General features: G+C 32.4%; 2 protein-coding genes across 2 annotated transcripts; both read left to right on the top strand.

The window, feature by feature from the left end:
- The first annotated feature begins 411 nt into the window (after window positions 1-411).
- Window positions 412-3,712, top strand: LOC100792640 (interaptin). The gene is made up of 8 exons (XM_026124048.2): window positions 412-550; window positions 638-707; window positions 786-876; window positions 1,448-1,509; window positions 1,903-2,168; window positions 2,329-2,365; window positions 2,457-2,588; window positions 3,384-3,712. Exons 1-8 carry the CDS (start codon window positions 503-505, stop codon window positions 3,572-3,574), a joined length of 897 nt encoding a protein of 298 aa, XP_025979833.1. The 5' UTR covers window positions 412-502; the 3' UTR covers window positions 3,575-3,712.
- A 5,706-nt stretch (window positions 3,713-9,418) lies between these two features.
- LOC100796868 (putative leucine-rich repeat protein kinase family protein) lies at window positions 9,419-18,957 on the top strand. The gene is made up of 18 exons (NM_001255740.2): window positions 9,419-10,196; window positions 11,112-11,232; window positions 11,341-11,412; window positions 12,147-12,221; window positions 12,316-12,387; window positions 12,781-12,945; window positions 13,019-13,093; window positions 13,442-13,513; window positions 13,621-13,692; window positions 13,808-13,876; window positions 14,093-14,167; window positions 14,469-14,603; window positions 14,923-15,410; window positions 15,886-16,041; window positions 16,138-16,274; window positions 16,717-16,936; window positions 17,588-17,823; window positions 18,197-18,957. The coding sequence occupies exons 1-18, from the start codon at window positions 10,112-10,114 to the stop codon at window positions 18,668-18,670; spliced, it is 2,799 nt and encodes a 932-aa protein (NP_001242669.2). The 5' UTR covers window positions 9,419-10,111; the 3' UTR covers window positions 18,671-18,957.
- Window positions 18,958-19,482: the final 525 nt, after the last annotated feature.

Below are 19,482 nucleotides of genomic sequence, written 5' to 3' on the forward strand. Positions count from 1 at the left end.
GAAAGATTTGAATTTTTTAAAATAATTAACGGATTTTATTGAATTTTTTAATAATTAAGAGATCCAATTAAATTTTTAAGAATAATCAAGAGACCAATTATATAATTAAATCTTTTAAATAACATAAAATTATTATTCTAATAGGAAAAGATGAAATGGGAATGAAAAAAATGACAAATAATATGACATTATAACTCATAAGATTAACACATAGTGTAAGATTGTGGTGCGTTGTTCACATGTGTAAAAACTGAAAATGATGTAATTAGCAGAATGAAAATTTTATTTCAATTAACGGCAACGAAATTAGTCTATTATTAGCACGTGGTTGAGACACATGTGGTAAGCAGGACAAAAAAAGACGAGGATATAATATTTTGAATTTTGAATAATATGACGTTATTACGTCCCATTTAAGTTTAAAACCCTCTTTGGTTCTTCAAAATCAAAACTTCAAATCAAGTCAATCCCTAATTTGAATTGAACAAACCAGTGCAGTGCAATGGAGGTTCTGTACAGGAAGCTCTATGACAAGTACACCAGACTAAAGGTTTCTTCTTTCTTTCTTCTGCAATTCATCTTTCTTTCATCACCTTATTACTCATTCTTCTTCCTTTTTCTTTCTCCTTTTATTTAGTCTAACAAACTTTCTGATTTGGATCACCTCAACGAAGAACAAGAACTCAAATTCAGAAACTTCTCGTCCGGTACCTTTCTTTTTTCTTCTCTATCCCTTATTATTTCCTCTGCTGCGCGTCAATTTCTTTAACATTTGAGTGTTGCAGCTGCGGAAGAGTTGATAGAGCACTTGATGACCGAAAAGGAAGAGCTTCTTGGACAAGTTCATCACTTGAGAAGCGAGCTCGCTTCCCTTAGGTACCCACGTTTCCCACAATCAAACCCCTTTTCAGGGAAGAGAAATGCTAGCCACACTTTCTTTCTAAGACTCTCTATGATTGGTTTAATATATTGGAATTCACAATTTTTGGTAGATTTTGTTTCTCATTTAATGATTTTTTCTCCTGATTTATATTCAATGAGAAGCAAAACCTGCCAATTGTTGATGATTTCCAATAAGTTATAACCAAGGGAGAGTCTTTCCTCTTTCAGGGAATGTTTCTTTGCTTTTTTATGCAAATGTAATGTTTTTTTTATTGGAAAATGTTTGATGCTAGTTTGTTAGTATTTTTGTTATTCAAACCCTCAACCTCTCTCTCTCCCCTTCTCGCTTCAGCCACCAAGCCAACCTTATAATAACATGTTTGGGGTGACAGTGAGGTGAGCCAAAATCAATTATGAAACCAAGGTGAATGTGAAGCAACATATAGTTGCTTTTGAAAAATCATGGTGACACTGGTTTTGAGGTAGCCACCATGATTTTAAAGGGTATCTAAAGATGCTATAACTCCTTTACGCAAATGTAATGTTGTGTTTCTTTAAATTTCAGGGCTGCCAAAGACAACCAGGTTGTTGATTATCAGAGGCTTTTGATGGAGGAAACCCGCAAAAGTGAGTCTATCCATCGATTTTCTGGGTATTAATAATAATAGTAAGTGTAATTGTTCAAAAACAATACTTTTTACACCGTCTTAAGTTGTTGTGCTTGTCTTATGATGTTTTTCAGCATAATTACTAGTTTATTGCTCTGAGTCTCAAACTGTTTAGTTACTTTTCATATTTTTCTTATCAATTCCTTATTGAAACAGAAGGCAGGGGTTTATGGCTTACCATTATGATAGCTGTTTAGTTAATCTTTTTCTTGGCAATTTTTGTGGGAATCTATGCAATGTTGGAGTTTGATTATGCTTCATTGCATCTATTTCCATGCTCATGTCTTCTAATGTATCTCAATTTCATTTATTCTTCTCGTCTATTGATGATTTGGGTGTGAAATTTTGGCAGATGAAGCTCTTTCTGAAGAAGTTGAGAAATTGCTGAAGCTTCGCCAGGAAGGAACATCTCATGATTTAAATTATAACAGTAAGATCATGACCTTAGATGATCAGTTTAAGGCTAACTACAGCTCATCTGTAAGAATGACAAGAAAACGTACAAGGCAGAATGCTTTGGAGAAAGAAGCAAGGCTTATATCTTTTGAAAATGATCAAGCTAATTCTGTGGAGAGAGAGTCAACTGAAAACACTTGCAAGGAGACCGCTTCTGGTAAGGTGAGCTTTTAAAACCCTAAACATGGAATATATAAGTGTAAGTATGTGTTTATTTATACTTATATGAATGTATAAACACACACACATGTAACATTTCGTTTAATTCATTTGAGTGGAAAACATAATCACCTTTATATGCTGACATTTTGTTGTGAAAAAGCTGCTGGAGGGCTGTACCAAGGCTAATGATCAACCAGGTTGGTGTTAGCAATTGTTATTCATGCTTGGTGTGTGACTTGTTTGGTTGGAATTTTGGTATATTTTATGTATCCTCATTGCATTTTACAGGCATTGATGTACAGGAAAGTGGTCGTCGTAACTGGCTTATTCAAGTTCTTTTTGAGTATGCACTGGGCATGAAATTATCCACTGACTATCAAACTGAAGGAATTTGCCTTTCTGCAGTGCATCAATCAAGCGGTAATTCATAATTTTTGTTGTAACTGATTTCTTTGTCTTATTATTTCTTAATCTTATTACACATTGTTTAAATCTAGATATTTATCTGGAATTTTGATGGCTAGGTTGGTGGTCAAGATAAGATAAGCAAGATAAAAGTAGAAAAGGAAATGAAAGTGATTAGCTCTTATCCTATCAAGTGTGTAAGACACCAAATAACCTAACATATAGTAATATAAATTGCTTGAAAATAACAAAAAATACCCTTATAAAAAGGTAAAAGTAGGGAGAGAAGGTTACTGTTTTTTTATTTATTTAAGATAGAGCATGAAAACAGAATACAGATAGACAGATCATAGATGCTCAATGAGCCTAAAAACACAGCGGGAAAAGATCGAGAGAAGTGCTGAAGATACTTTGCACTTTATGTGTACCTCAGACAGATAGATGGTGATAGAATGGGGCTGAGCTGACAAGACACAAACGGGACACAGTTGCCAGTTAAATTTTGCTGCCTTCTCACAATTGCTCTTTAGATAGACAGGATTTCGTGGGGGTGCTAAACATAATGGCAGTTTTTGGTCACTGGTTGATTACACAGAATGCAAAGTTATTTTATTCTTAGTTTAGTAAGACCTTTGTTTCATTTGTGGGTCATTCTTTGGCAAAGCTGATCTTGGTCACAGTTCATAGAGTATTTTTACAGCTACATCTCATTTTTTAGTTTTTAAACAAAATTCTTGCAATTTAACATTTTGCAGAATGCAGATATGTAACTGCTCGGTTAACTTGTTTCTTTTATTGCAACGATGATAGGTTACTCCTTCAGTTTATCGTGGATTAGCAAATCCCCTGATGAGGAAGCAGAACTGCTGTACCATGTTTTATCTCTAGGTACATTTGAAAGAGTGGCCCCAGAATGGATGAGGGAGGACATCATGTTCAGCCCTAGCATGTGCCCCATATTCTTTGAAAGGGTATATCGTGTTATCAAGTTGAACCACTAATGTTTTTGTAGCATTGATTGCTTATTCCCCCAATCCTTTTGCTGTACGTATCTGGCTATGTGGTATTTCCCTTTCAAAAATATCAACTTCCTCAAGTCATGATTGATTAAACTAGTTCTGATGTTTGCTGGGACCGTATGTCTAGAGAGGGCAAGTTTTGTGCCAATTTTCCGGTGATAATCTGGTCAAGTGAGGACATGAGCATACTCTAGGGATCCGGTATTACTATATCATTTACTTGAACCGTTACATTATATAAATTTAATTTGGTTGCACATGAGCTATGTTTCATGGTCCTTCACTTGACATGGAATAGAGGGTTTAGGAAGATCACTGTTAAATCTGTTTCGCTCAGCTGTTCACATGGTGAATCAAGGATGCTTCCCTTTGTTCAAGAAAATTAGGCCAGCTTATGGGTCTTGGAGATTATGTTCATTGCAATCATATTAGAAGGGAAGCAAACCAGGTGGCCGATTTCCTTATTGCCAATTCCGGATGTTACGAGTGTATTAGCTTACAGTCACTGGCTGAAAGAGATGTATATATCAAATCTTTAGAGGAGATAAATAAAGTCAAAAAAGCCCACAATTAAACCAACGGGGGTCGTGTCTAAGGGAACCGTGGAAGGGAGTAGACTTTCACGGTTAAAAGAAGTGTCTCGAGAGACTTGTGGGAAAAAAAACCAACGATTAATTCCTTTTTCAAGACTTTAACTTCATCTCTTCCTGGACCATATGCTTGACTCTACGAATATAAACAAGAAACTGCCATTTGTTCGACGTATATATAGTTGCCACTTATTTTTTGGCATTAGTTTATTGTTGTGGGCTTTCATTAGGAAAATGATAAAGGACAACGATGAAACGAAAGTAGGCTTGGCCGGTAACAAGAACGAAGGCCTGCATGTGTAAAAAGATTGAAAGTAAATCTTATTCTATGGTTTATAAGGTACAAATTGTAACATGATTTTTCATAAAATAAATTAAAAAAGATTTTCTTTAAAAATAAACAGAATTTTAGAAAAATAATGAGATTTTTATAATTAAATAAATAAAGAGAAATAGTTTTATTAATTAAAATAATATTTTTAAGGTAAGTAAAATAAAAATATATTTTCAGAAAATAAAAAGAAATGTATTATTTATTCATTTGATAAAGAGTAAAATAGAGTTTGTTTTTATAAAAAAAATGGAATAAATAATAACCTGAGAGTATTCTAACTATAAATAGAGACATTAGTTCAGTTTTTTACATTTTACTCTACTCTTTTCAAATTCGTTTTCCCTTATTTTTCTTTCAAAATTTTCTTTTTTTCTCGCGTACATCCAAACATGTCATTGTAAAACTACAATCCTAAACTCGTTAACTATTAAATTGTCGTGAAATTTGGACACCACCTTCGCAACTCATCTTTGCACATTTCCATTGTTGAATTATATATGTTTGACGGACCAATTGATGTCTCGATGTGAAATTATTGTGGATATGTTCTTGTGTTGAGTGTGAACTCTAGAAATTGGGTTTTTTCTAATTAGCATGAATTGATGAGATTAAGTGTTTACTGATTGACAAGTGTACTAATTCGTCCAAGTAGTAATTTAAAACGGTAAGATTGAGTATCGTGTTCACAAGGATTTTCTTGTACTCAAATAATGCGTATTCAAATTATATGCAATTAATAATTGAATTTATACGAAATTTAGTAAATTGGGTTCTCTCCTTTAAGAAAAGCTTCCATGACATGCACAATCCCAAACGTATATTCGGATTCACACATGATCTCATCACGCATCAATATCTATCTCATTCTCACTCTGATTTCAATATTCACTCCCATCTTCTACCAAAAGAACATAACACTGCATTGGCATGTCCAAATCCAAAATTATTATAGACAAGATATTAACACCAGAAAACAAAAGGGTTAATTTGTTCTACCAGACAAAGGGATCTAGAAAGTCAAATTCATTTCTCTATTTACAAAATTCTAAAAAAAAAAGAAGATAGGATATTCATATTCCTTCTTTCTTTACAAAAATATAAAACTACAGATATTTTTCCTTTTTCTAATTACTACTTTCCTAATTAGATGTTAACTAAAATTCTGAAATCAAACTTCTCTTGGATCAACAAAAATTGAGAATCCTGGAAGCATTTTAGTCCAATCACCGAGAGAGCCATCATTGTAATCTTCTCCTAATCTCTTAATGCACAACAAATCTTCTTCGCATGAGATAACGCACCGTAACGGTTCTTGGCTTAAGACTTCGGTGGCCACCACCTCATAGCTGCGATCCTTGGCAAGGTTATGGGAAAACCCGCACAAAGCCCGGATCATCTTCTGGGCCTGCGGGCCCTCTCCTCCAAGCCCATACAAAAAATGAAACCTGAAGGGCTCAAAGAAGTTAGGAACGGAGGGCAAGCGCAGCCAGGGGAAGGCACGATCAAGGATGTGTGTGTGCGTGCGTATGCGTGCGTGTGTTTGCGTGTGTCTCTGTATGTGTGTGCGCGTGTGCGTGTGTGTCTATGTATGTGTCTGTGTCTGTGTGCATGTGTGTTTGTGTCTCTGTGTGTGTAGCGTAACGACTTATCGTTTTAAGATTATAAAATTATGAATTACATTGAGTGTAAGTGACAAGTTGAACATATGTTAATCTGTGAGATACACATGAACATGTGATGGTGGATTGTGACATTATGAGATGTTAAATTGTGGACATGGAATATAGTTGTAAATAAGTGTTTGTGAGTTGTGAATTATACAATAATCTGATTGGGGTTTACCTTAAAAAAAATGTGTATGCGCGAGATGTTAAAAGGAAAGTGTAAGGTTTCACAAGTTAGGAACCTGAATTATTAAATTGTAGCGTAGTGTGTTAAACGTGTTTAAAAATATTTATCATCAAGCTAAATTTTCCTAAACTAGGTATACATTTCTTGTTATAATAGAGATAAATTGAATTTTATCAATCATGGTCTAAAGATTTAGTTCATTAGAAATTGTGACAAAATTATTCGTATAAATGATAACTACGAAAAATTATTTATTTTGCATAATCCTGCACTAACGCTCAAAATATCATTCCTTAAAAAATATATCAAACCTAACATACCTAATATTAGACAATTTTTTTTGTCAATAATATTAAACAATAAAGAGATATTTATATTAGAAATACATAAAAGAAAGCCATAAAAAGATGAGAAATTTCGCATGCAAATTAAGTTCTTTCTATTATTTTATGATTCATTAACAATGTAAATTTTTACACCATGAATATATTTCAATTAAATTCTTTGTTATTTATAATATCATCTCAAAATCATGTTTTTTATATAAAAACTAACCACATTATATTTTTATTAAAATAAATTAAATCAAATTTAGCAAATAATAGACACATCAACAGAATAATAATATTCATGTGTAAGATATCTATCAAATTCAGCTATAATTACATTCATACAAGTTTTAAAAAATAAAATACATTCACATAGGTGGTCAATTGTGGTTCAGAATTTTGAATCAGGAGCAACATAATTCAATTATTGTTATCATACTTATACACGTGGTCAATTGTGATTCGCATATTTGAATCAACAACAATACCATTTTTATGCAACATCCTAATGTTTGACTAAAATAGATTTATTTGAAACGAAATAATCCCTCAAAAGTCATAGGATATACAAGTCATGCATCAAACACATCTCTCTATTTTTATGCACGTCTAACTACTCTTCTACTTATTCAAACAAGTCATGTCATGCATCAAACACATCTTTTATATATATATATATATATATATATATATCTTTTTAACAAACTCATATATTCTATTTCTCTTTTCCTTCTACTTCTATTATTCTTATGTTTTCTTTTATTTCTTTTCTCTTTATTTTATTTCTCATTCGCACATAGAATCAATGTTTATCGGTACATCTTTGAGATTTTTTTTAAAATTGTTAAAAAAATTAATTTTTAAATAAGTTGAATTATATACCAAATTTTTTAATATAAAATTATTTTATAAAAAATTATAAACATAAATGAATGTTTTCTTATATAAAAAAGTTGATTTAAATACTTTTTAGTTCTTATAATTTATCTCAAATTTAGTTATGATTCTTATATTTTGATTATGACAAAAAAAGTATCAGGATCACATGTTTATTTTTTTAGGAAACAATCATGTTTAATCTAAAAAAGACATCCAAATTTACGAGGAAAGAAACTTTTTTTTTTAATGTTTAACACAACTGAATACAAATAGACTATGTGTAATTACAATATTGAAATAAATATAACCAATGAAATTTCTTAAGTGGTGAGAATAATCAATCACAAGCTATAGACATCGACAACTTTAAAAGAGTAGTTTACTAGGTTTGACCTCCTCCATTTCCGAACAATTTTTGAACAAGAATTGGTATTTACCGTCAAAATTGAACAGAAGGCCACTTGTATAATTGTATTAATATTAATTAGGGTTCACATAACCACTAATAAGACAGAGGTTCACCAATCACCATCACCTAATAATAACTTTCTTTTTCTTGGTACACCCTGTCTCTTTCCATTGCTAGCCAATAAGAGCAAACCTGAGAAAGTCAGCTTTCCCACTTTCTTCCATGAACTACCAACTCTCTTGTTATTTTGTTAATGGGGAACTTTTGTGTAATTTATATAAATAATAGGAATTAATTATATAAAACATGTGATATAGAAATTAAATTTGTGCTTTAAATTGTCACATTTATCCTCCATTGTGAACGGGAGAAAATAATATATATCTAATTGTCAACTTGGAAGTAGTAGGCATGAAAAATAGTTAGAGGTTTTGTAGGAACTTTCAAAGTTCGATACTTTTTTCTTTTCGATTTTGCATCTAATTAAAAATCATGTCAAGAAAATCAATTAACTGAGTTACCAGCTCCTACGGTAGAATTCCTTTAGTTTTATAATTTTTTTTAAGAAACCATGTGTATTTTTCATTAAAAACAATCTAATAATGTTTAATTTTTTTTATTCAAATATTTAACATGCATACTTAGAATTAGAACTTAAAATTACTAATTAAGATAAAACAATCGCATAACAGTTAATTGACGTACTTTGTAATCTTATTTTTGTAACATTGTACTTCCCAATTGTTTGATTATATAATAATGTCAACTCTACATAAGAAACAGCACCCTTTTTATTTTTCTGTTAATCTGAGACAATATGTTAAGTAAACGGTACTATGTAACAGCTATAAATAAAACCATTAACTTTTGTTTTTTCTTAAAAACAGAAGACCTATGTTTCTGTTAAAAAATTGTTCGTTATTATTGTCTAGTACATAACCACATGTCTCCTTCGCATGCACTTTGGTTGGCCCTCCAACTCGCTCAAATACAAAGATCTGAAGCTGCTTAAAGCCTGTCCAAACAACTATGCAATTATCTATACTTCGAATCTCTTAAAAAAAAGGAAAACTTTTTGTATATTCTCTACATTCCGCTTGCATAGTTGTGTACAAAGCGATTTGTTTAGAATATCTAGACATGGTGATAAATAATAATATAGGAGTAGATAGTTTCTGTAAAGAATTTTTTATATTGTCATCTAATCATAAATCATAGTGAATAATAAATTTATTGACTTTTAGAGTAACAGTGATCACATGAGCAACAATTTGTAATTGATTCACAATATAACTTTTTTGTACTGTAATTACACAGACATTAAACTGATATAAAACTTATTATTATTAACATCATTAATTATCATGGACGGCAAGCTTGGTGGCCAATTGTCTTATAGTACAAGACCATTTAATTTTCATTTTGTCATGAACAAAAAGCAGAAGGGGAGTTTGTAGATGAAGCAAGACCCCTATTCAGGTGGCAATCTACTATACTAACAAAATGATATTGCTCATCTTCCCACTCCAGAAGTGTCCCTTGTTCATTCCCTCTTGTTTGCATCATCAATAATTTTAACTAGTATTAACTACCTCCAATTTTTTTGAGTTATTTAATATTGAAAGGGTGCTGATGAAAGCAGCAAAAGGTGGTTGTCTATTCCAACACTTCATGTTTTCTTGAAGTTTTCTTCCTTAGAATATTTGATAGAAAGACTCTATCCAAAGTTCCTAGACATATATCCTTGCTGTTCTGTTCCATCTTTTTGTTGAAATATATAAAGAATGAGAATATGTGATGAATGACGGTTGGTGGCCTCCTTGTGGCAATATATTTTAATTTTATGTTTTGAGACTTAATCCATTCTAACCGTTGAAAATTACATGCAAAAGTCATTGACTAAGTAAAAGGTATTAGTTAATAGATAGCCTTAGCCATCTCAAGGACGCGTTTGGTCTTGCCATCTTTTGTTGATTCAGATTTGTCATACTATCAAGGCTTTGATTTCTCATTAAAAGATTATTGCTATAGATTATTGATCCACTTTGATTATTTAGTGATCATTGCTCCCATCCAAAAGTTTCATTGTTTCATTTCTGATCCAACATAAGAAAATATTGAGTAATAATGGACCAACAACATAAAGTGATTCCTCTGCTGCTGCTTCTTTTCCAAGTTCTGCTTGTAGCATCTCAGACAGATAGTCAAGATTGTAAGTTCTATTATACTTTTTTTTATGTTTTTCTTACTTTGGTGTTTGATGTATACTTATCAGTTTCTTTCACATCTCATGAAAAGAAGTAAGGAATGTTTTCCAATTTTTTTGGGGTTGCTCTTGTATATGGTGAGATTTAGCTCTGTAACTTTGTATTTAGGAGTACTTCACTTTTATGCAACAGTACATCATAAATTACACCAAACATAGAAAATAGAGAAATTAAATTTGTACAACAAGGCTGTGCAATTTTTTTTTACAAAGTGCTGAAAGATGAAAAAAAAACAGTTAGAAAGGGTTGAAAGAATTTATTGTAGGAATAGTATAATTCAAGAAAATACAGATATGCAGTTGAAATTAGGTTATGTTATGTCTTTAATCTTCATCTGATCATAATGAAAGTGAAAAACTGTGTTTATACCTGTAAATAAGGGAAGTGTTTACAGTTCTATCATGAAGATGCTAAAACAGAATTTTGATTGCTATTAAAAAATTGACAGTTGACCTGTTCATATCATTGACTAATGTGCAAACTGCAAAACTGTAGTTTTTATACTGGAAGCACCTTTTGATGCTGCTAATAATGTTTACCTTATTATCTATTAAAATTAAAAACATGTTGTACAAAAAAAAAAAAAAGAAAAACATGAGCATCATATCTTAACTCTTGTAGCAGCTTTTCCTTCATAGTGAACTGACTACATATATTGCTTTCTATAGTTTTCACTTTTCATAGTAATTTGTAGTTCTAGACTCTAGGGACATATGCAATCACTCAGAGAGGAGATAGATTAATGAACACTAAGAAGTTTATGTAGTTTTGCAAATTGAGAATTCAATTTCTTTTTGACATTTTTTTTACAACATTGGGTGGGTCCCAATTGTTTATGTAACTAAATTGTATGGCTGCAGATTCTGGCCTAAATTCTCTTACGGAATCCTGGAGTAACAAGCCACAAAATTGGGTGGGTCCAGATCCTTGTGGCAGTGGATGGGATGGAATTCGTTGCAGCAATTCAAAAATTACCCAATTGTTAGTTTTTTTGGTTTCTTTGCTCTCTTCAAAGTTCAAAGGTTGTTTCACACTTTCTACTTATTTGAAATAAAATAAAATCTGAAAAATTTTTGCTATCATTTTCAGGAGACTACCAGGCTTGAATTTGGCAGGACAACTGTCTTCGGCAATTCAGTCTTTATCCGAACTAGATACTTTGTGAGTTAAAATTATTATTATGCTTATATGTTTGTGAACTTGTGATTTGTTGGATAAGATTCTTCTAAACCGAACTTATCTCTAAAGTGAAAAAGCATATATATATATATATATATATATATATATATATATATATATATATATATATATATATATATACTATACACCCTTAATCTAAACATAGATTATCATCTTAAATCTTAATTAATCCAATAAATGATTTAAAGTGTTATGGATACTTCTTTACTAATTACATAGTTAAATTAAAAGAGCATTGTCCTGATTTGGTACTCCTTTAGTCATAAGAATTTTGCTATAAAAGTTGCCAAATCATTTCTCTTATAATAACAAAATGAACAAATTACAGTAACATTTCCTAAGGTTTCGTGTAATAATACAAACACTTTCTGTTTTTTTAACCATTACACCTTCCTTGTAAGGGGTGTTAGAGTAAATTTTGAGTGGGTGTTGAGGGAGTGTTAATGTAATATTTTTCAAACATATAAGAGGATGCTAGTGTATTGTTTTCAAACTTAAAGAGATGTTAGTGTAGGAAAAAAAAAAAACAGATGAGATTATGTGTAATTTGATAAAAGTTCAGGAGGCGTTGCTGTAATTTTGCTCTAACAAAATTCATCTACAGAATAACCACCCAAATAGGACATTTTATTTGTGGATGACATGCAATACTCAGTTAAAGCTCACTTAATAACAAGGTGTTGTTTTTCATGTAGGGATCTTTCTTACAACACAGGCTTGACAGGAACAATTCCACAAGAAATTGGGAACTTGAAAAAGCTAAAATCCCTGTAAGCTAGGCAGTTTGTTTTCTATTAAATAATTTGAATACACACAATTTTTCCCTTAACAAATTTAGCATGCTTTTTTATCTGTTTTTTGCAGATCATTGGTTGGTTGTGGTTTCTCTGGTCCTATTCCGGATTCAATAGGGTCTTTAAAGCAGCTGACATTTCTGTAAGGATTCCATCTTAGCGATTCTGCTAATTCCTTTATGAGAATTGAAGGTCTACTTACATAAAAATTATTGGAGTCCAACTTATTCCAATGCAACTAACAAAGGATGATGCTTCATATAAAAGTATGGAACATCTTCTGTTGGGTGTGCAGTGTGCAACCCTTGATATAATGTTCATTTCCTAAAATTATCCAACTTAATTTCGAAGCTCATCGATGTTTCTTTAATGGAGGAGATATAAGGTTGGTTGGTTAAGAAAGAAGAAAAGGAGGGAAAGGTTGCGAGTTCCATTCCTCCGGCTAACAAAAAACTAACAAATTAACAATTAACATAAAAAGATATTTCTTTAATGGAATAATTCATGGTAAACTATGTGTTGCTTTTTCATGCAGAGCACTTAATTCTAATAGGTTCAGTGGAACTATACCACGCTCTCTTGGCAATCTATCAAATATTGATTGGCTTGATCTTGCTGAAAACCAGCTTGAAGGGACTATTCCTGTCTCTGATGACCAAGGAAGACCAGGCCTTGACCTTCTCCTTAAGGCACAACACTTGTATGTCAACTCTCATTGTCAATTATCACAGCAGCGTGATTAAATGACCTAATATTATGTTCAATGCTTGCAGTCATATGGGGAGCAATAAGCTCACTGGTACAATACCAGAAGAACTCTTTAACTCCAGTATGCATCTAAAACACCTGTAAGTCTCGTTGCATCTTAGCTTGTACTACCTCTCGTCCTATTTATAAGAAACAAGTGATTGTGTATTTTACATTATAACTTGTTTCTTATAAATAAGACCAGACCGGAGGTAGTACTATTTCTTTTTCTGGAATTTCGCAATCTAAATAATTGCATGGAGAGTTAAGTGTCCTCATGTCACAGCAAAGTGAACGAAAGTATAATTTTCAACTACATAGTTTTTATTTTTAAGACGACTTAGTGTCTGTTTATTTTAAATATTGGTAGAATTGATTTTGAATTGTTAAACATGAAATATTGACTACTGTTATGGAATCTTAATCACCCCTTGCACTCTTTTTGCCAGGCTTTTCGACCACAATCAACTAGAGGGTGGTATTCCTGTCTCCCTTAGTACTGTGAGCACATTGGAAGTAGTGTAAGTATATTGTGGACAGTGTCAAGTTACTATATTCACAAAATTATGCTATCTCATTTTTTTTTCAATGGCTTTTCTTTATATTGAATATTTTCTCTTGACTATAGGCGCTTTGATAAGAATGCATTAACTGGGGGAGTGCCTGCAAACTTAAGCAAACTCGGAAATCTAAGTGAGATGTAAGAAAGCCAAATAAACATGCCCTATTAAACTTCATATTTATATATAAAAATTGTCTCTATTTTCCTAAAGAATCAACTTTGCTAAGGCAAGACATGGACTTTACTTTTGCAGCTATTTATCTCACAATAACCTGAATGGATTTCTGCCCGATTTTACTGGAATGAATAGTCTCACCTATGTGTAAGTATAAAATAGTGATACTCTATTATATTCTATTGATTGCAACGAAAGTTTAGATGAAGCGTGTTGTAAAACTTTAATCATGTTGCCTAGAAGAAATGCTTACAACAGTATTTTCTCTCCACTTAAATTATACAACATTGAAAACATATGCATATGATTCATGCATAATACAATGATTGTTTACTGTGTCTTGTTATGGAAAACTATCTGCAGGGACCTGAGTGACAATGATTTGAATGCTTCTAATATTCCTTCATGGGTTACAACTCTGCCAGGACTGACAACGGTGTATGTTGTTCCTTCATTCTTACATTACATGTCTCTAATTGAAAAAAAAAAAAAGTCATTCATTTTAACTAGTAGTCGGAACAACTCTTTAAATGTACAAACATCAAAGGGGAGAGAAAGTTCATTCTTGCGGTGTAATATTTTTCTTCTTCTTTAATTTAGATGAGAAACACTTGTCCTTTTATTTGTGAAACAAAACATTAGAGCACAAAAAAGATGTTGATATATGCTCATATGTAGCTAAATTATTCGTCGGCTTTATGAACAAATGATGGTTATGAATATTGAAATGTGCTAACAGGATACTTGGGCAGAACCTGCTCGGTGGCACATTAAATCTTAGTGGCTACAGCAACAGTCTGCAACTCATTAATTTGGAGGATAATGAAATAACAGAACTTGATCCACAAAACAACCTACCAAATTTTGAGCTAAGGTAAGCTTGATTATTTATAATATGACTTTTTCTCTCCAAAAAAAGTTTAATTACTCATTTAGTCTCTATACTTGTATAATCTTTACATTTTAGTCCCTACATTATTATACCTAGAAACTACTCGTTTTAGTCTCTATACATACAATTTTTAACTCGTTTTAGTTTTTACAATTTCAGATGGTAGAGACTAAAAAATGTAGTTTCTATGTGTAAAGTCTAAAATGTATAAAGACCAAATGAGTAATTAAACAAAACAAAGAAAATTGTTCAGCTATTTGCATGGATTCAAAACTGAGACAGCCATCTATTGTTTTTGCAGACTAGCTAACAATCCACTTTGTCGTGAAAGTGGAGCTTCTGAAAAGAGTTACTGCAAAGTTCCAGTACCCAATCCTTCATTTTATTCAACACCACCAAACAATTGTTCACCTTCATCTTGCGGTTCAGATCAGGTTTCAAGTCCAAATTGTAATTGTGCATTTCCCTATTCTGGACTTCTCATTTCAAGAGCTCTTAGTTTCTCAAACTTTAGCAATGTAAGTTACTATCGGGAGCTTGAGCAGTCTCTGATGGATACTTTTCGCAACCAAAGCATTCCAGTGGATTCAGTTTCTCTTAGTAACCCCTTCAGGAATACTACTTCTGATAATTTTGAATTGACTCTTGATGTCTTCCCTTCGCAAACCGATCGTTTCAACACAACTGGAGTTTTAACTATTGCTTTTCTGTTAAGCAATCAAATTTACAAACCCCCAGAGTTCTTCTCCCCTTACTTCTTCAAGGGTGCTAGTTATGAATACTATGGAGGTGAGATTTTGTGTCTCTCATTATGAACTAACAATACTGAACTCTTTGTCCGTTGTTCTATCTTGTAGTGTTCTTTTCTATGAAACATGAACATCTCTCTTATTCAAATTGTCGTCGTATTCTGACACCGAAACATCCTGACACTTGTTTGACACTTCTTATTAAGTTTTCAATTTAGAAATGACTTTTTATTGGCTTGAACACTTAAATGAATACCTTTACACAACTCAGACCCTTGATAAAACATAGCCTGTTAGTTTTAAAAAGATGAATATATCACCAATTTAAATATTTTTATTATATATTAATTATATTTCATTTTATTAGAGTTTCTCTTCTTGTGTGTTTGTAGTGTCCCGTGTTCTGTATTTGAGACATTATATGTCAATCTGTCTGTGTCGTATCTATTGTCCGTGTTAGAGTTTGTGCTTATAGGTTTTTTCTCCTCCCTAACTCTCACTCTTATGTCATTTAGGAGAACCAAAAGGATCAAAGTCATCATCACATGTAGGGGTTATAGTTGGTGCAGTAGTTGCTGTTGTGGTCTTTGTTGTACTGGCATTCTTTGCAGGGAGGTATGCCCTTCGCCAGAAAACAAGAGCAAGAAGATCTTCAGAGTTGAACCCTTTTGGTAAGAAGTGATTGGTGCAACCTTTGGATGAATTTTGTTCCTTGCAAGGAATTTTTCTAGTAGTCTTTTATTGATTCAATGCCATTATAAATGCAGCAAATTGGGAACAGAATACGAATAGTGGCACTGCTCCTCAGTTGAAAGGAGCGCGATGGTTTTCTTTTGATGACCTAAGGAAATACAGCACCAACTTCTCAGAAACCAATACTATTGGATCTGGAGGCTATGGAAAGGTTTTTACTTTTTACTAATGACATTTTATGCCTATCCTTCTCTTTCTTCTTTTAATTTAAGAATACCCGTTGGCCTATTCCCTTGATGTTCTTAAAAGAAATGTTTAAATATCTTTTTAGTAATTGTAATGTAGTGTTTTTTTTTTGTTTTTTGTTCTTGTAATTTTTTTTAATTCTTATAAATTATATTTGTTTTACTCTTATAATGTTTTAGATAACCATTTTTTATTGTTTAAAACAATTTTTGACTATGCATTTCTTGACTTTTATAAGATTATTTAAAAAATCATTCAAGCGATGATTGTGATTAGATGATCGTGTAAAACTATTTTACAAAATTTCCTTTCTAGCACTAGCTTCAGAAATATCCAGTATTTTTCCAAATTATTCATTCTCTTCTTATTTACTGCTTTGCATGATCTAATTAGTCCTCTTTCGCAAGGTTTATCAAGGAACTCTTCCCTCTGGGGAGTTGGTCGCCATCAAACGGGCTGCAAAAGAGTCTATGCAGGGTGCCGTTGAGTTTAAAACCGAGATCGAACTTCTATCAAGGGTCCATCATAAGAATCTCGTTGGTCTTGTTGGTTTCTGTTTTGAGAAGGGTGAACAAATGCTGGTGTATGAGCACATTCCAAATGGCACTTTGATGGATAGTCTCTCGGGTACTTTCAATTCCTTCACTACTCCGTATATACCATGCATGCTAACAAAAACTAAAAAATTAACTATTAACATTTACCCGATAAAAAAAAACATACATACTGTATCAGACTCAAATATATAAATAAGTAGGGATGGAGTGAAGAGAATTTTTTTTCTGTAAATTTATACAATCTCATTTCTCTTGACTATTAACAAGCAAACCTCTTATATGCCCATTTCATTGTAAAACACAATTATTCTTAATACTAAGATGGTTTAACATTCAGTTGTCAATTATAAGCCCCATATCTATTTATCAGATCAGTGTACTAAAATGGACCTGTTAAGATCCTGATTTTAATACAAACTTGTAGATGAATAACAATGGACATACTGTTGAGATTTTAATACAATCTCATTTCTCTTGTCAATTATTCTTTCCTAAACTAAAGATATCAAACATATTCTCAATAGTTAGAAATACAAAGTAATGGCTTCTTCTTCGTTACCAATTCTAAGACTAGAAATCAGTGTGTCATGGAGAAACTCTGATAAGAGTTAACTGGAACATAACACAAAATAGTAATATAGCTCTGATGCCAATAGTCACAAATTATTAACTCTATCACATTACTTAAATTATTTTTCTTCATTTGATTTTGCCAATGCAGGAAAGTCTGGAATCTGGATGGATTGGATAAGGAGGCTTAAAGTAGCATTAGGTGCAGCCAGGGGTCTGGCCTATCTTCATGAACTTGCTGACCCACCTATCATACACAGGGACATCAAGTCAAGCAATATCCTACTTGATCATCACCTCAATGCAAAAGTTGCAGATTTTGGTCTCTCTAAACTTCTTGTTGATAGTGAAAGGGGCCATGTCACTACTCAAGTGAAAGGGACAATGGTTTGTATAGAATGCTTTGACTGCTACTTTATGAAGCAGCGCACATCTTTGTTTAAAAGAGATATTAAGTTTAATAATAGTGACCAAACTTTTAATAATTCAAATGGTTCTCCACCTTTAAAATTTCATAGTCATGAATTCAGCTTTTGCTATGTAGCCACACAATCAAACCAATTTCTCACGGAAAAAAAAATTAAGAAGTTTTAGGTACAACAGAAGCATACCTTCACCTAAGTTGATTTGTCTTTATAAAGTATGTTTGGCATAGCGCTTAGACTATAAGCAAACTTAATGATTTGTTGAGACCTAGCTTTAAACTTGATATTTACCAGAGGGATATCTGATGCAAACTTAATTCCTTTTATTCACACAGGGATACTTGGATCCTGAATATTACATGACCCAGCAGTTGACTGAAAAGAGTGATGTATATAGCTATGGAGTGCTAATGCTGGAACTAGCAACAGCAAGAAGGCCAATAGAGCAAGGAAAGTATATTGTAAGAGAGGTACTGAGGGTAATGGACACATCAAAAGATTTATACAACCTTCATTCCATTCTAGATCCAACCATAATGAAAGCAACAAGACCAAAAGGTTTAGAGAAGTTTGTGATGTTGGCAATGAGGTGTGTCAAAGAATATGCAGCAGAGAGGCCTACAATGGCTGAGGTTGTAAAAGAGATCGAGAGCATAATTGAGCTAGTTGGATTGAACCCCAATTCTGAATCAGCTACAACATCAGAAACTTACGAGGAAGCAAATGCAGGAAATGCTCAACATCCTTACAGGGAAGAAGATTTTAGCTATAGTGGAATTTTTCCATCAACAAGGGTAGAACCCCAATAGGCTTTGGTATATTTTTTTCTTTTTGTAATTCTTTTCCCCTCTTCAAATGCAATGTCTAAGATCTGCTGTGTCAATTTTGGATTCAAATCAGGCGGGTGCTTCCAAAAAAACTTGCTATCTTTGTAGAAAATGGTGAAGGTTCAAGTTGAATTTTTTAAAAATTGATTATTTGAAGGTTGTACTTATATCTTTGTTCTTCACATGTAAAATAGTTTGTGAATTTTGAACTGCTGTAATATTCGAATGAATGTAAGTATGATATTCAACTTTGAATTTTCCAAACAAAACACATCTGTTTTTCTCTCTTTTTTTTGCAATTTGATTCAAGTCACTCTGACTAAGGACCCTATTCAATTGAAGACAACTTTGACAGCAGACAAATACTTGAAAATCCAATAATATCTTCCCTTAATCACCAAAGATCACTTAGACATCACATGTTGCATCTTTTTCATGTAGTAATTAACAGTTTATATTGTGAGTGAATCAAATGAAACTCTTCCTGTCGTGACAATTGATAATTATAGAAGTTGATTATCTATTTATAATTTATAAATCCTGAGCTGTGAAATAGTACTATTACAACTCAATATGGTGTCTTTTGTCACATCACATATTTAAGACAACGACCAAAGTTTGATGGTTACACCCTTAATCAATGTTTTATAAGTTAAAGAAACCAAAATGAGGCCCTTCTCCACATATCAGTCCATTACCTATGTCTTCCATTATATCTCCTCCTTTGTCTCCTCTAAAACTCTCTCCTTCCGCCTAGTGTGAAAATCTCCCCAATCGTTCCTTAGATTGTTTTT

Source organism: Glycine max, chromosome 10 (assembly GCF_000004515.6).
Source record: "Glycine max cultivar Williams 82 chromosome 10, Glycine_max_v4.0, whole genome shotgun sequence".
NCBI lineage: Eukaryota > Viridiplantae > Streptophyta > Magnoliopsida > Fabales > Fabaceae > Glycine > Glycine max.

What these genes read in the sequence shown, in the direction of transcription:
- LOC100792640 (XM_026124048.2), top strand. Translation starts at nt 503, where the DNA reads ATGGAGGTTCTGTACAGGAAGCTCTATGACAAGTACACCAGACTAAAG. An exon ending in AGCGAGCTCGCTTCCCTTAG is followed by an intron (nt 877 to 1,447) that starts GTACCCACGTTT and finishes TTTAAATTTCAG; the next exon opens with GGCTGCCAAAGACAACCAGG. An exon ending in TGCAGTGCATCAATCAAGCG is followed by an intron (nt 2,589 to 3,383) that starts GTAATTCATAAT and finishes CAACGATGATAG; the next exon opens with GTTACTCCTTCAGTTTATCG.
- LOC100796868 (NM_001255740.2), top strand. Translation starts at nt 10,112, where the DNA reads ATGGACCAACAACATAAAGTGATTCCTCTGCTGCTGCTTCTTTTCCAA. An exon ending in CTCCTTAAGGCACAACACTT is followed by an intron (nt 12,946 to 13,018) that starts GTATGTCAACTC and finishes CAATGCTTGCAG; the next exon opens with TCATATGGGGAGCAATAAGC. An exon ending in CTCAAGTGAAAGGGACAATG is followed by an intron (nt 17,824 to 18,196) that starts GTTTGTATAGAA and finishes TTATTCACACAG; the next exon opens with GGATACTTGGATCCTGAATA.